At 43.2% G+C, this 15747-nt stretch overlaps 1 protein-coding gene across 1 annotated transcript in view; it reads right to left on the bottom strand.

Moving 5' to 3' along the window:
* The window catches only part of LOC306734550 (retinal guanylyl cyclase 2-like), a gene marked incomplete at both ends in the record, with an annotated part of 29019 nt that extends 15361 nt beyond the window's left edge, over nucleotides 1-13658 (bottom strand). The window contains 9 exons of the mRNA XM_079215906.1: nucleotides 6225-6309; nucleotides 6413-6488; nucleotides 6718-6937; nucleotides 7933-8082; nucleotides 10110-10265; nucleotides 10813-10955; nucleotides 11111-11266; nucleotides 12992-13222; nucleotides 13418-13658. Of these exons, the coding sequence (XP_079072032.1) occupies nucleotides 6225-6309; nucleotides 6413-6488; nucleotides 6718-6937; nucleotides 7933-8082; nucleotides 10110-10265; nucleotides 10813-10955; nucleotides 11111-11266; nucleotides 12992-13222; nucleotides 13418-13658 (1458 nt within the window). The remainder of the gene's footprint in view (nucleotides 1-6224; nucleotides 6310-6412; nucleotides 6489-6717; nucleotides 6938-7932; nucleotides 8083-10109; nucleotides 10266-10812; nucleotides 10956-11110; nucleotides 11267-12991; nucleotides 13223-13417) is intronic.
* Between the last annotated feature and the right edge of the window lie 2089 nt (nucleotides 13659-15747).

Below are 15747 nucleotides of genomic sequence, written 5' to 3'. Positions count from 1 at the left end.
AAAGGTTTGTCATGTTCGACTGTGCCCTTTTTACGGTCATTGTGGACGTCCTCATCAGGGTCGCTGAGATGAATGTTCCAAGATGTTGTGCTGAATCTGTCACGTGACATGACCCGACACGGCAACGGCACGGAACACAGGTGATTCCGCCTCCAGTAAGTCGAAATACTGTGAAGCTTTACCAGGCCGAAGTAGATAAGCAACCCAATGTACTTGTAAAATAAATCTACATCCAAGTCTGTCTATGTATATCTTTTTCCGTTTGCTAAATGTTTTGCAGCCCGTTTGTGTTTTCAAACGGTGTCTGTACAGTTTGTCGCGGGAAGAACAATTTGAAGAGTTCCAGGGGTGTTGCTGTGGCACTGACATGTGGACCTGGTGTCCGGGCTGGCTGGAACTTGATGACGGGGGGAGCAGTGTTCGGGTCTTCATCCGTCCTCCAGGACAGCATAGGTGCAGGTGGTGCACACGCTGCTGTCTTTCTCGACCTGGCCTGCGGTGAAAGTAGTCGCCGGGCAGCACGCGCCCTGTTTGCTGGCGATGGTGTTTTTAGTCGTCGGGCAACACGCGGCCTCTTTGCTGGCCAGGCTGGTGGGGGCGGCTGTGACTCCTCTCTGTAAAATAAATGAATACTAGTCATTTGAAAGAAAGATGACGTAACGATTGAGCAGAGTGCTCCGCATGCGATGTGTAAACATTACTCAGATCATGACTAGTAGTAATTTGAGCAGAGTGCTCCGCATACTATGTGTAAGCATTACTCAGATCATGACTAGTAGTAATTTGAGCAGAGTGCTCCGCATACTATGTGTAAGCATTACTCAGATCATGACTGTGGTAGTAACGTGAGCAGCAGTGTGCACCGCGTGGCGTGCTCTCGTGCACAGTGTACACATTACTAGTTTGCACCATGCAGTCTTACAGACACGTAACAAAGTTTAGTAACTACACTTACCATCTTCCTCAGAAGAACTAAAGCCTTCGAGCTCTGATGACGATGTGATGTCGTCCTCCTCGCTGCTCTCAAGAATCATGCGTTTTGCTTCCTCCGTGTTGAATCTCTTTGTCGTCATGATGTCGCTTTTCTCTGACTAAAACCTGTAGCGTATGTATATGCTCAGGTGGGTAGTCCTTTGAGATTTCCTGAGTGTTCATTGGTTGTTTAGTTCACGAAATGGCGACGGACATATGATTCAACAAATCACAGAGAAGGATTTTCAGCGTCAGATGACACATTGCTGCCCTTTTGCTTGCCTGATGATGTTAAAATTATGCTGGGCTCTGCCTGGGCAGGCACCCGGAAGCAGGAAAGTCTTCTCTTTCCGCCAGACGTAAAATCATATTTCTGCGATTTGTGCTGTGAATATTTTAAAAGCGTAGGGAAACGTTTTGAGTGTCACCACGCGAAACCGCGGCCCCCAGCGTGCAGACGTTTAAGAAGCCCACTGTCAATCCAGAGGTGTTGGCTAACTACAGACCTATCTCGAACCTTCCCTTACTCCCCAAAATACTGGAGAAGGTAGTCGCAAACCGGTTGTGCGACTTTTTAATTCAATTCAATTCAGTTTATTTTATATAGCCCAACATCACAAATACAAGTTTGCCTCGGAGGGCTTTACAATCTGTACACATAACATCCTGTCCCGGGACCTCACATCGGATCAGGAAAAACTCCCCCAGATAACAATAGCTTATTTGAGGAGTTTCAGTCAGGACTTAGAAAGCATCATAGCACAGAGACACTAGTGACAATTACTAAGGACCTTCTAGTTGCATCAGATAGGGAACTTGTTTCTGTACTGGTCTTGTTAGACCTTAGTGCAGCATTTGACACCATTGACCATGACATCTTATTACAGAGACTAGACCAGTTGATTGGTATTAAAGGTACAGCACTAAGCTGGTTTAAGTTGTATTTATCAGATCGATCTCAGTTTGTATTTGTAAACGATGAGGCCTCGGTTACCACCGCCGTTCGTCATGGAGTTCCACAAGGTTCTGTGCTTGGACCAATTTTATTCACCTTGTATATGCTTCCTTTAGGCAATATTATCAGAAAACACTCCATAAACTTCCACTGTTATGCCGATGATACTCAACTATATCTGTGGATCAAGCCAGATGAAATCCAGCAGGTCGCTAAACCTCAAGTGTGTCTTAAAGACATCAAAACCTGGATGACCTGCAACTTCCTGCTGCTGAACTCGGACAAGACTGAAGTTATTTTACTTGGCCAAGAACACCTCAGAAATCAATTATCTGATGATATGGTTTCTCTGGATGGCATCGCTCTGGCATCCACCACCACCGTAAGGAGTCCAGTGGCGGGCCGTCAGGGCCTTCTAAGCCTTCTCTGATGCCCCAAACAGAATCACAAAGTTATAGCTATTTTTAAATGTTTATAATTAAAAGTTAAAGCTATTTTATAATGTTATTGTTTTTCACAAATACACTACATGTATTATAATAATTTTTCCCTATTAGCTTATTTTCTCATTGCACAGACAGGAGTCTTCATCTGTTGCTCTGCTTCAGGCCTCTGGTATTCCTTGCTTGGAGCTGGTTAACAGCATCTCTTATCCAATCACATTTCACCTTTCTTTTTCTGTTGAAGAGTATCCTGATTAAAATACATTAAAATGCTTCTAGAGGGTCTGGACATCTGATTCGTCACAGGGCCAGCGTGACCATTAACATGCGCTGTGATTGGTCAGTGTGCCAGCATGACTTTTGTCAACACAACAGAAAGCTACCTTGCTGCCAGGACTGAGAAGAGTTCATGCTGAAACATAAGAGAAGTTGTGTTTAGTTTTTTACATGTTTTAACACTTAATGGCTGAAGGAGGAGACCCTAACTTGGTGGGGGATTTACTTTATCCCTTTCTCATGGAGTGTTGGGCATGTTTTGTCATTGAAGATCCTCACAGAAGTGCACAGATGAACTGAACAACCACGTCATTGAACTGTGTTAACGAGAGGCGGTTGGACTTTGTTTTTATTAATAAGTGGACATCATCGGGTGAGTCGACAGCTTTTTCTGCTTGTTTTTTCCCCCGCTTGGCTCTCCGCTGGCTCCCACCTCCATAGAGCTAACTTAGCTTGCGCCGCTAGCTCGCGAGCTGACTTAGCTCGCGGCGTGGAGGTGTTGGTAGAGCTATCTATTATTTATTTAGTAGGCAGATGCGGGCTTTACATGTGCTCTTCTTCAAGACTGGCACCATGGGTGCACACCAGTCCGTGCTCTGTGTCACCTTCTCGATGATGCCATTTCTCTCCATCCTCTGGAGCTCCTCCTTTACCTTGTTCAGCATAGGGAGAGGTACGCGTCGTGCTGTGTATACTGCATATGGCTGAGTGTTGTCTTTCAACAGTATTCTCACTGGTTCAGTCTTTAATGTCCCATGCTCACCATATGCCTGTGGATGTCCTCTGTCGCACACCGTTTCATCCAGTCTCCTCACCAGATTCATTTCCACAGACAACAGCCTGCTGAGTAGGTTGTTTACAGTACGTCATGTACATGGGGATTGAACTTTGCCATGACTCCACTTTCACTTCTGACACCATGTAAAGCAAGGCAATAGAGGCTTCTTAGTTTGCTCAACTGGGTTTAATGGATCACCGTGTGTCACCATTACATAACATTCACTTCCATATACTTCCGGTATATGCGCATGCACATTAGATTACCGTATATGACAGTGTCTACCATTTTATTCCTATATTTCACTGCTTTTGTGAACCTAAGACCTTTGGTGAAACAATTTCTAGCACCAAAACAGTTCGTCCACATGAGTAAAGCTATGTTTTCACAAGAGATATGAAGAATTTTCAGCTTTAGAGTCATATTTTCTCTTCACACTTTTGCCTTAGGACAATGGTGCCTCATTATATATATATATAGAGCTGAGATTGTTCTGCAATTTTAGATTTTTATAATTTTAATTATGTAAAATCAAGAAAATGACCCTGACTCCAGAGGGTTAAAGAGCTTATAGAACCATATTACCCCACTAGAGCATTGCGCTTACTGAATGCGGGGTTACTTGTGGTTCCCAGAGTCTTAAAAAGTAGGTTGGGGGCTAGAGCTTTCAGTTATCGGGCTCCTCTTCTGTGGAATCAGCTTCCACTTTCAGTCCAGGGGGCAGACACAGTCACCTCATTTAACCCTTCGAGATTTTCGAGCGCGGGTCCGCGCTTACGATACTGACGTTTTGAAAATATTCACTCCATCACGATAATTCTGCAAAGAAATATGGTTCCACGTCTCCAAGATTCAGTAGAACTTCTGCTTCCTCTGCATTGTGTCCGCAGATCATATGAGATTCACACAGCAAGCTAGAGCATTCTACACACCCAGACGTGTCATGTGATGCGTACACAGCTTCACCGGGAGAGAGAGAAAAAGACAGAGCAGGCGGGCTGAGCGAAGCTGTACTGGAGAACGGCGCAGCTTCAACCATAAATAGAGCCTGAAGGAGTCGATCCCTGAGATGTACAGGACAACGCCAAGCAAAGGGATCCATTGGAAGATGGTTAAGTGTATTTACTGAACTTTGCAATAGCATATTTACATTAGTAACGGGATCTGTAGCCAGATAGAGCTGCTGCTAACACAAAGCTAGCAGATAGCGAGCTAACAATCGCTATTAATCGCAAACGATCGCTAACGGGGTTATATATGTCTACAGGCTGACTATAAGACTGAACGGTGGGTGCTCAAATATTGTCACGATCCCTGTTAACTTTCGTTCAGTGAACGTAGTACGCTTAGTAGTGTTGGATCTCTGTTATGTGTTTGTGAGACTGAAATGACCGTGTTGTTAGGTTAGCTGCGCGCTAACTGTAGCTAAATGGGTACAGGGTGGTTATGAGACTGAACGGGGCGTAATCAAATATTGTCACTATCCTGTTACTTTCTTTCAGTGAACTTATACTAACTATTAGTAATGTATTTTACAGAGGATTTGCAGCTGCCAGGGTCCAGAGGACAACATGCAGCATCGCTTTAGCAGCCTCCAGTCCGTCTCTGCCAGATCATCACTGCAGGCCACAACGCCAGCCACAGCTCATCTCACCATATAATAATACATTTGGTTTTAGACATTTATTTACATGTTTCTACCATTTTTTTATTCATATATATTTCACTGCTTTTGTGAACCTAAGACCTTTGGTAAACTAATTTCAAGCACCAAAACAGTTTGACCTCCTGAGTAAAGCTATGTTTTCACAAGATCTATGAAAAATTTCCAAAATCTAGATTAAAATTCTCATCTTTAGTCATATTTCTCTTTACACTTTTGCCTTATGACAATGGTGCCTCATTATATAGAGAGCTGAGATTGTTCTGCAATTTTAGATGTAAAACACATGGGTATCTATCATGTGTAAGTGACTTTAAAAAGTGAATTTAAGAAATTATGTAAAATCAAGAAAATGACCCCCGACTCCAGAGGGTTAAGAGTAGACTTAAGACTTTCCTCTTTGATAGCACTTATAGTTAGGGCTGGCTCAGGTTTACCTGGTCCAACCCCTAGATATGCTGCTATATGCCTAGACTGCTGGGGGACATTTTAGGATACACTGAGCACCTCTTCTCTTCTTCTTCTTTCACATCTCTCTCCTCTTCTCCTCTTCTTTCTCTCCTTCTGGATAAATTCATGTCTCTTCAATGCACATTACTAACTCTACTTTTTTTTACGGGAGCCTCTGTGCTTCCTCGCCTCAAGTTTCCATGGATCGTGGCTGTCTGGAGCCAGTCCTGTCTCCTACCGTGGCCCTGCTGATGCCCGTCCTCTCTATGGATCGTGGTTATCTGGATCATGGACCATGCCTACTACTAATTATATGAATAATATATAATATATATAATATTCATGTAATATGCTGTAACTCTGTTACGTTATTCATTCTGGTCACATGACATCTATTGCTTCTGTCCATCCGGGGAGAGGGATCCTCCTCTGTTGCTCTCCTGAAGGTTTCTTCCCTTTTTCCCTGTGAAAGGGTTTTTACTATCTTTTTTTGGGGGAGTTTTTACTGATCCGATGTGAGGTCCCGGGACAGGATGTTATGTTACAGATTGTAAAGCCTTCCGAGGCAAACTTGTATTTGTGATGTTGGGCTGTATAAAATAAACTGAATTGAATGTTCCCGGGTCAATTTGACCCTCAACATAACAGGAAGGTTAATGATACTTTAGAGAAGAAAATGCATCCTACCTTCCTGCTGACTTGAGTATCGATGAAGACGATGTCATCCAGAGTCAGGATGAGTTTTGTGATGTTTGCCATTTTCTTGTACTTCCTGTACACACATATCATAATAATCATCATCATTATTATAAATATTATCATTCATATTTTCATCATTATCATCGTTATTAATAATGCTATCATCATCGTGTTACCTGACCCAGTAGATCACAGCTCCAGTAAAACCGCAGAACAACAAGAAGACAAAGAACATGTTCACTGGGTCAAAACCTGCAGAAAAACACAGAAGTCAAAGAAGTTTCAAGTCCTGCTTTTAGTTACCATGGACATCCTGAGCTGCACTTGAACACCCCATCACAGATAAAGCTGATGGAGTACATGTGATACAAACTTCCCACCCTCCCTTTAGGCCAGTGAACACCCCCCTGCTGCAGGCCTCCTCTGGACTGAATCTATGATACACAAACGTCCAACCCTCGACATAGACCAGTGAACACACCCCCACTGCAGGCCTCATCTGGACTGAACCAACAGAAGCTGGCGGTGGGGGGTTTTCCTCCGGGGAAGATGAAGGAGCGACTCAGAGGTCTCAGGCCTCCCACCGTCCCGTCTGTGTGTGTCGGAGCGAGCGAGTGCGTCGGCACGAGTCGGTCGCCATCGCTATTCAGCACCACATACCCGGCCAGCAGGCCCCGCCCCGCTCTACCTCCATACAACACCTGAGGAAATACAAGAGAGGAGGTGATGAAACTTGATCTGACAACATCCTCCTCCACTCCTGTTTACATTACTGTTATCTGTTTGTCTGAGCACTTTATTTTTTTCTTAATTTAATATCTATTGCATTGTTGTTGTTGTTGTTGTTGTTGGTTGTTGATTGTATCGTCTGTCTAATGCTATGCACCTTCCGCTAAGAAAAATCTGTGTAAACATAACTGGTGAATAAATGGTTCTGATTCTGATGCGTCATTAATGTGAAATAATGTTTTACTCAATTAATCCTATCTGGTTTACACTATACATTTATTCACGACCTTTTCTAATATGTAAGCTTGCATCTCCGCAAAAACTACATAACTACATAATAAACTTCAGTTCCTCAAACGTCCACTAGAGCCTCCAAAAGATAGTCAATTCCAAAGACCTCCATGTTAAAAACTTCACAGCAGAAATAAACATATTTACAGCCTGGTACTAAACGCGGTTTTGGTCTTTAATATCTCCATTCATGACAACTGTATATATAAGGCTTGACAATTGAATAATCTAGGGCGTGGTCTCTTTGAGTGGGTGGGTGTGATCTCAGCTGGCCACACCCACATTATGTCTAAACATTTTATTCTGTCTTCATTGCCAAGATGGAGACGGACAGAGACACAACGTCCATTTTTACAGTCATAAAAACCTTAACCTCCCAAGTTACCAGACCAACAGGGGTTTATCTTTTTAGGTAATAAAGAAATAATAGTTTAAATCAGTTAAGTCTCAGTTAAGTTGTGATGTTTTGAGTCCAGGTTTGAAGTTCAGCCCATGAACGTTTCAAAAAGCTGCTCATTCCTTTGAAACATGCTGCAGTTTTAATTTACACTTTATTTCACTTTGGCATTCTTGTATTATATTTCTATACGTTTCAGGTCACCAACATTCAGTGAATACGTTTTATAACAAATATTTTGAATGTATTCTTTTTCTTAAATGTTAAAATGTTTCTGACCTGATTGAAGCCCTGGAAATCAAAGCCTCCATCTGATTGGATGAGCTGATTGCCTGTCACCCAGTGCCCACCCCCTGCCTGACGACGCTCCTCCACTGCTTTTGCAATGTAGTACACCATATTAAAGATGGTCCCAAAGACTGGAGACACCTGTAGACCAAATGTAATATATTATGTTAAAGATGGTCCCAAAGACCGAAAACACCTGTAGACCAAATGTAATACATTATGCTGAAGATGGTCCCAAAGACCGAAAACACCTGTAGACCAAATGTAATACATTATGCTGAAGATGGTCCCAAAGACCGAAAACACCTGTAGACCAAATGTAATACATTATGCTGAAGATGGCCCCAAAGACCGGAGACACCTGTAGACCAAATGTAATACAGTATGTTAAAGATGGCCCTAAAGACCGGAGACACCTGTAGACCAAATGTAATCCATTATGCTAAAGATGGCCCTAAAGACCAGAGACACCTGTAGACCAAATGTAATCCATTATGCTAAAGATGGCCCTAAAGACCGGAGACACCTGTAGACCAAATGTAATACAGTATGTTAAAGATGGCCCCAAAGACCAGAGACACCTGTAGACCAAATGTAATACAGTATGTTAAAGATGGCCCCAAAGACCAGAGACACCTGTAGACCAAATGTAATACAGTATGTTAAAGATGGCCCCAAAGACCAGAGACACCTGTAGACCAAATGTAATACAGTATGTTAAAGATGGCCCCAAAGACCAGAGACACCTGTAGACCAAATGTAATACAGTATGTTAAAGATGGCCCCAAAGACCGGAGACACCTGTAGACCAAATGTAATACAGTATGTTAAAGATGGCCCCAAAGACCAGAGACACCTGTAGACCAAATGTAATACAGTATGTTAAAGATGGCCCCAAAGACCAGAGACACCTGTAGACCAAATGTAATCCATTATGCTAAAGATGGCCCTAAAGACCGGAGACACCTGTAGACCAAATGTAATCCATTATGCTAAAGATGGCCCTAAAGACCGGAGACACCTGTAGACCAAATGTAATACAGTATGTTAAAGATGGCCCCAAAGACCAGAGACACCTGTAGACCAAATGTAATATATTATGTTAAAGATGGCCCTAAAGACCAGAGACACCTGTAGACCAAATGTAATCCATTATGCTAAAGATGGCCCTAAAGACCGGAGACACCTGTAGACCAAATGTAATACAGTATGTTAAAGATGGCCCCAAAGACCGGAGACACCTGTAGACCAAATGTAATACAGTATGTTAAAGATGGCCCCAAAGACCGGAGACACCTGTAGACCAAATGTAATACAGTATGTTAAAGATGGCCCCAAAGACCAGAGACACCTGTAGACCAAATGTAATACAGTATGTTAAAGATGGCCCTAAAGACCAGAGACACCTGTAGACCAAATGTAATATATTATGTTAAAGATGGCCCTAAAGACCAGAGACACCTGTAGACCAAATGTAATCCATTATGCTAAAGATGGCCCTAAAGACCGGAGACACCTGTAGACCAAATGTAATACAGTATGTTAAAGATGGCCCCAAAGACCAGAGACACCTGTAGACCAAATGTAATACATTATGCTAAAGATGGTTCCAAAGACATTATGTACATTATGTATTTATTTCCATGGTAACTGAGCCAAACTAACCAAAATAAGCTTGGCTTATTTGGTAAAATTACTATTTGGTATATTGTTGTGTACGTGTGGTGTAGTACTTGTTAAGTAATTGTGTAGTAGTAGTAGTAGTAGTTGTGTATTTAGCCACAGCAGACCGGATCTCTTGGTGTGGTGTGGTTGATAGTGTGTAATAGTTGTGAAGTATTTTTGTGTACATGTTGTGTTGTGCATTTGTGGTGTAGTTGTTAATGAGTAGTAGTTGTGTACATAGGTGTAGAAGGAGTATATATGTTGTGTAGTAGTAGTGTAGTAGTTGTGTACATGTTGTGTAGTAGTTGTCTACATGTTGTGTACATGTTGTGTAGTAGTAGTTGTATACATGCTGTGTAGTATATATTCTGTATTTGCCTCAGTAGCTGCCACAGCTGACCGGATCTCTCGGTTCATTTGAGTGTTGGTAGTGAGTAGTAGTTGTGTACATTTTGTGTAGTAGTAGTTGTGTACACGCTGTGTAGTACATATTGTGTATTTACCTCAGTAGCTGCCACAGCTGACCGTATCTCTCGGTTCATTTGAGCCTGACGGAAAGCTTGGTAGAAGCTCTGGTCCGACGCCATGGTAATGGTCAGCACGGCGCTGTAGGCGTGACGAAGCTGCGTGCTATTGGTGAGCTGAGGGAACGTTGTGTCCTGATTGGACAGAGGAGAAAACCAGAGACCAAAACAAACATAATGTATTCTGAAGGAGAACTTACTGTTTGAACTCTTTGAGGATTAATAATCAAAATATATCTATATCATGGGGCCATAAAGAAATCTCTGTTTCCATGGAAATACTTGGGGTCAGACTCATAACGGTACCATTTCATCCCGTCAGTAGACTGGGTAGACTGGTGTGTCATGAAACCCAGTTCAGGAACCACCTCGCAGCAGAGACCATAGCTCGACTCCACTCAAATACTTTCAAGACATTGTAATAATACATATGTAAAGGTCTGAGTGACAGCAGCCAGGTGTGATGTCATATGTGAAGGTCTGAGTGACAGCAGCCAGGTGTGATGTCATAATGATTTCAGCTCGTTCTAATATTCAGTTGAGGATTCAGATTGCTGAGTCGTAACTATGTGTTGTATAATTGTATATACACTACAGTTATATTCATACTAAAGGTTCAGATGCCTGTTATATAACTGTATAAACTATATATAAAATATATATATATAATTTTTTACCCTACCTGGTACGGCATGGCATACAGCAGGGCATCGTAAGGAATAAACACGTAACCATCGGAAACCATCCCCATGTCCAGGGCAGCCAATAGGAGCTCTCTCTGATCCTCTCCACCAATCAGGACAGAGCTCATGCACATTATCACCACTGAGAAGTAAAGTACAACAGTTTATGAATAATATATTTATCTTTGGTTTTGTTTCTCATTGGACAAAACACAGTTAAACATCTTTCCCCTTGTTTTTCTTTAATTTAAACAAAAACGACAACATTTCAATTTCAGTTCATCTTCCAACTCTGACCTTTGACCCCGCCGGCCTCTCTGATCGATTTGAGCGCCTCCCGGGGTCCACCCTTGTTCTTTGTTTCCATGGTGACCACCGGACCGATGGGCAGGCCCAGAGCCCGAAGCGCCGAGGCCACTTCCTGTCCGGTGCTCTCCCAAAGGTCAGAGGGTGCTGATAGGTTAGGGTCAAACAAGGTTAAGGTTAGGGGGTTAGGCTCAAACAAGGTTAAGGCTAGGGGGTTAGGCTCAAACAAGGTTAAGGTTAGGGGGTTAGGCTCAAACAGGGTTAGGGTTAGGGTAAAACAGGGTTAAGGTTAAGGGGTTAGGGTTAAACAAGATTACGGTTAGGAGGTTATGGTCAAACAAGGTTAAGGGGTTAGGGTCAAACAGGGTTAAGGGGTTAGGGTTAAACAAGATTAAGGTTAGAAGTTTAGGGTTAAACAAGATTAAGGTTAGGGTCAAACAAGGTTAAGGTTAGGGGCAGAGGGGGGGGGGGGAAGCTTGAGCTACCCTTAGGTAGCCAGAATGCACAGGCTCACAAACTTTACATCCAAAACACTAATGGTTCTCAAATGTGTGTGTCCTTCCCGGTCTCCAATGAATGTGTCCCATCCATCATTGGAGGAGGTAAATTGGGTTAGGGTTAGGCCATGGGGGTAAACTGTTTTTAATCTCACAATCCACTGCATCTCTTTAGCCAGTCTCTGTCTATCCGACCACGAGGATCCCCACTACAGCCCCATGATAGAAAGGTTTTCCCTCCCATGCTGTCTGAAATGTTCATACAGTTGAGTCTTTTTTGTGGTCTCAATAAAATACAAATGCTGTTTTTAACCTTACGACTAGCCTGTTCTTGGTCTGACCAATATACAGCTTCCCACAGATGGAGCACTCAATACAATATACTACATTTACTGACTCTGGCTTGGTCACACTTGAGGTGCAATCATGTGAGTAAGTGAATTCACCAAGAATGTAGTACTTTTAAAATGTCTGCCATGTTTTTCTTTCTTGTGTTTCCCGCAAGGGAGGCACATACTAGAAGGTCTTTAATGTTTTTATTCCTTCCAAAAGCTACTATAATTTTAAAATCAGAAAGTGGTTCAACGCGGTACTGTGCAATCTTGAAGTTTCTTTTGGTCTTAGCATTCAGAGTCCTGGAAGCCGGGGAAAATGTAGAGACTAAGGGGACCAGATGGTAGTTTTGCTCCTCTCTCCTAGGTCTCACCCCTTGTTGCTGGCCTCGCTGAACATCCGCTTTAATGTGCCGGAGAAAGGTTCGACTGTACCCCCGACGTCTAAGTGACTGGAAGATGGTCCTTGTGGCCGACTCAACATCCCCGCAACTGTGCAAATTCTGTTATATTGTATTAATTGCAATTTAACAATTCCCCTATATGTGCGTTTTCGGTGATAACTAGACTCATGCAACAGTGCGTGGGTGTCGGTCGACTTGAAGTAGACCCTCGTTCCCAGGCTACTTTCTCCATTTTCTTTTTTAATCAGAAAGAACCTCGGTGTCCAAGAATTAAATTTTTTCCGGCTGGAGATTGTATTTTACCGAGATCGAGGGATGGTGATTATGAAGTCGCCAAATGTGGCCTCAGAATGGTTCCAGATCCCGAAAATATCATCCAGGTACCGAACATAGAAGCTGGGCAATCGACTGCATTTAAAAAAAACGGTTTGCTCCCAGTCCGCCATGTAAACATTGGCGTAGGTCGGGGCAAACTTTTTGCCCATCGCGGTTCCATGAACCTGGAGATAACCTAACCCATCACCTCTTCTTGTTAGACCTCCCCTTGCAGTGACATCACCTCTTCTTGTTAGACCTCCCCTTGCAGTGACATCACCTCTTCTTGTTAGACCTCCCATTGCAGTGACATCACATACTCACCTGAGATGACAGCGACGTGAGCCCAGCGGAAGAATCTGAGCACAGTGAACAGGACTCTGCTGGGAGGAGTGACGGGGGCCAGGTTTGGCCAATCAGCATCCAGACAACCAGGAGAGGCAAGCCCCGCCTCCCAGTGCTGAGCCAATAAGGACGCAGCATGACAGAGGGCAGGGTTAAAGAGCCCAATGTATGCATGGCCATAACCCTCCATGTCCCCGAGTTCTGTCAGAGCTGAAATAAACCAAAGAAGAATAGGTGATGATAAAACCTTTAATGAGACAAATAGGAGTCATGGGAATGTTTCTTACAGTTGATCTATAATAGCCTAAATCAACATATTTTATATCACAATCTATTACATTTTCTTGAATCTTTGTGCTCATGATTTAATGGATGAACCCTTTGTTAGTTGATTGGTTAGCGAACCTTTGGAGGCGGAGCAGTCCTCATCCAGTAGTTTGACGTCATACCAGTATCCCCTGCTCAGACTGATGTCGCTCCGTAACCGCGACAATGCCAGGTTTGCCGCTGCGGTCGGCATTGCCCGGGAGAACATGGGGTCACATGACCACGGACCTATCAGGGCCAGCTTAAAGGTCGCTGTCCAGATCTCAGTGATGCAGAGCAACCACAGCCACACCCCGAGCAACCACCTGGGAAGCTGCATCCTATATTCAGAAAATAAATAGAAACAATTTAATTCAGGCGTATTATTTCAGTTCAGAGATGAAACAAAATGATTGAATTAAAACATGAAGTCTAGCATGAACATGTTTCAAAGTGGTTTGTTTCGATGACACCAGTGTTTGATGATGAAGTGACGTGAGTGACATCCAGACACTCAAACTGTTATATTTGTACATTTGTACAGTTCGAGACTTTAAGTTTAACCCTAACCCTTTTTGTCTCGTCTCAAACGCTGACCAATCACAGTGTGTGAACCCAGCTGACTCCTGTGACCCCTGACCTCTAAATCTTCACGATAATGCTGACTGACATTATTAGCTAATGCTAAAGAGCGTTAAGAACGCTAAGTATAGCAACATTGCTAACGCTCTTAACACAAGCTGAGAGGGAGGGAAAGACATAGCATCACTATACACCAACATTAAGCTGAACATCACTCTCACTCGATGACATCACCCAGCGGTGTGATGACATCACATCAATATATGAGTTGGAAGTCTGACCCATGTACTTTATAATCTGATGGTAGCTTTGAAAATATTATTTGGTCAATACTGAGATCACGATTTTTTAAATGCCACAATCAGTAACCTTAAGCAGCAGGATCCAGGTGAGGTGGCGTAAAGCGTCACCTGGACCTCGGGTGACTCCGGTCCATGATACACTGGAGCTATCGACTTCTGGTTGGTGGAGCATACAACGTATAATAAACTGCAGGTAAGACTTCTGGTTTGTAACAGCCTGAATTAGTTCCTGATGCCTGTTTGCTGTAAATGATCTCATATTGTTTCAGACTGCAACTCTGACTGACAGCTTAAAGACCAGCGACCTCAACAAGGCACAGGTGTGTTAGATGATGATGTCACAATACAGGTGTGTTAGATGATGATGTCACAATACAGTCAGGTACAGGTGTGTTAGATGATGATGTCACAATACAGTCAGGTACAGGTGTGTTAGATGATGATGTCACAGTACAGTCAGGTACAGGTGTGTTAGATGATGATGTCACAGTACAGTCAGGCACAGGTGTGTTAGATGATGATGTCACAGTACAGTCAGGTACAGGTGTGTTAGATGATGATGTCACAGTACAGTCAGGTACAGGTGTGCTAGGTGATGATGTCACAGTACAGTCAGGCACAGGTGTGTTAGATGATGATGTCACAGTACAGTCAGGCACAGGTGTGTTAGATGATGATGTCACAATACAGTCAGGCACAGGTGTGTTAGATGATGATGTCACAGTACAGTCAGGTACAGGTGTGCTAGGTGATGATGTCACAGTACAGTCAGGCACAGGTGTGTTAGATGATGATGTCACGGTGCAGTGTTGTTTGTGCTCTTCCACCAAACAGCAGCTCGGAGCTCCTAACCCTGACCCAGAGTCCCTGGGGGGCATTCTACAAAGGCATCAACTCAGGACTCTATAGTTCAGGTGGGTACTTCAACGCTCAAGTAGGTAACAATGGAGAAACCTGGAGGACTGATCTGAACCCAAGTGGTGCTTTGTTGTTGATACTAAATATCTGCAGACCTACGACTGCCGATCTGATGAAACAACCACAAAGTTGAGCTACGATCATTGTTCTGGTCCCAATTCCACTTATGAACCTGGTGTTCTTATGGCCAATCCATGACTCACCCATAAGTCCAACAAAGCACCACTGAGGTTCAGATCAGGTCCCCACGCCCCAGGTTTCTCCATCACCCACTTGGGCATTGAATCCCTCAGTAGAAGAGACCTCAACCAGAGACTCGAGGAAAGTTGGGTACTTTGCAGAGTACACCTTTTCCACCTATAACAATATACATATTCAGTAAAATCTTCAGATAAAACTGTGTTCTTCAGATTTCCTCGTTAAAGAGTTTCAAGGTGAAATCAGAGCTTCAGTTGACACCTTTAATCTGATCAAATTAAACCACACACACACACACACACACACACACACACACACTGTAAATTGATTTTGTCAGAACAAAACTGCAGCTCCCCGATTGGCTGATTTAAAACTAAGGTAAAATTGCTCTTTCTCGTTCTGTCACTTTGAGTCTCATCACCATATTAT

The sequence above is a fragment of the Taurulus bubalis genome, assembly GCF_910589615.1.
Source record: "Taurulus bubalis genome assembly, chromosome: 3".
In the NCBI taxonomy this organism is placed as follows: domain Eukaryota; kingdom Metazoa; phylum Chordata; class Actinopteri; order Perciformes; family Cottidae; genus Taurulus; species Taurulus bubalis.
Note: the sequence above shows the minus strand (reverse complement) of the source record. Positions and strands in the feature narration are given on the sequence as shown.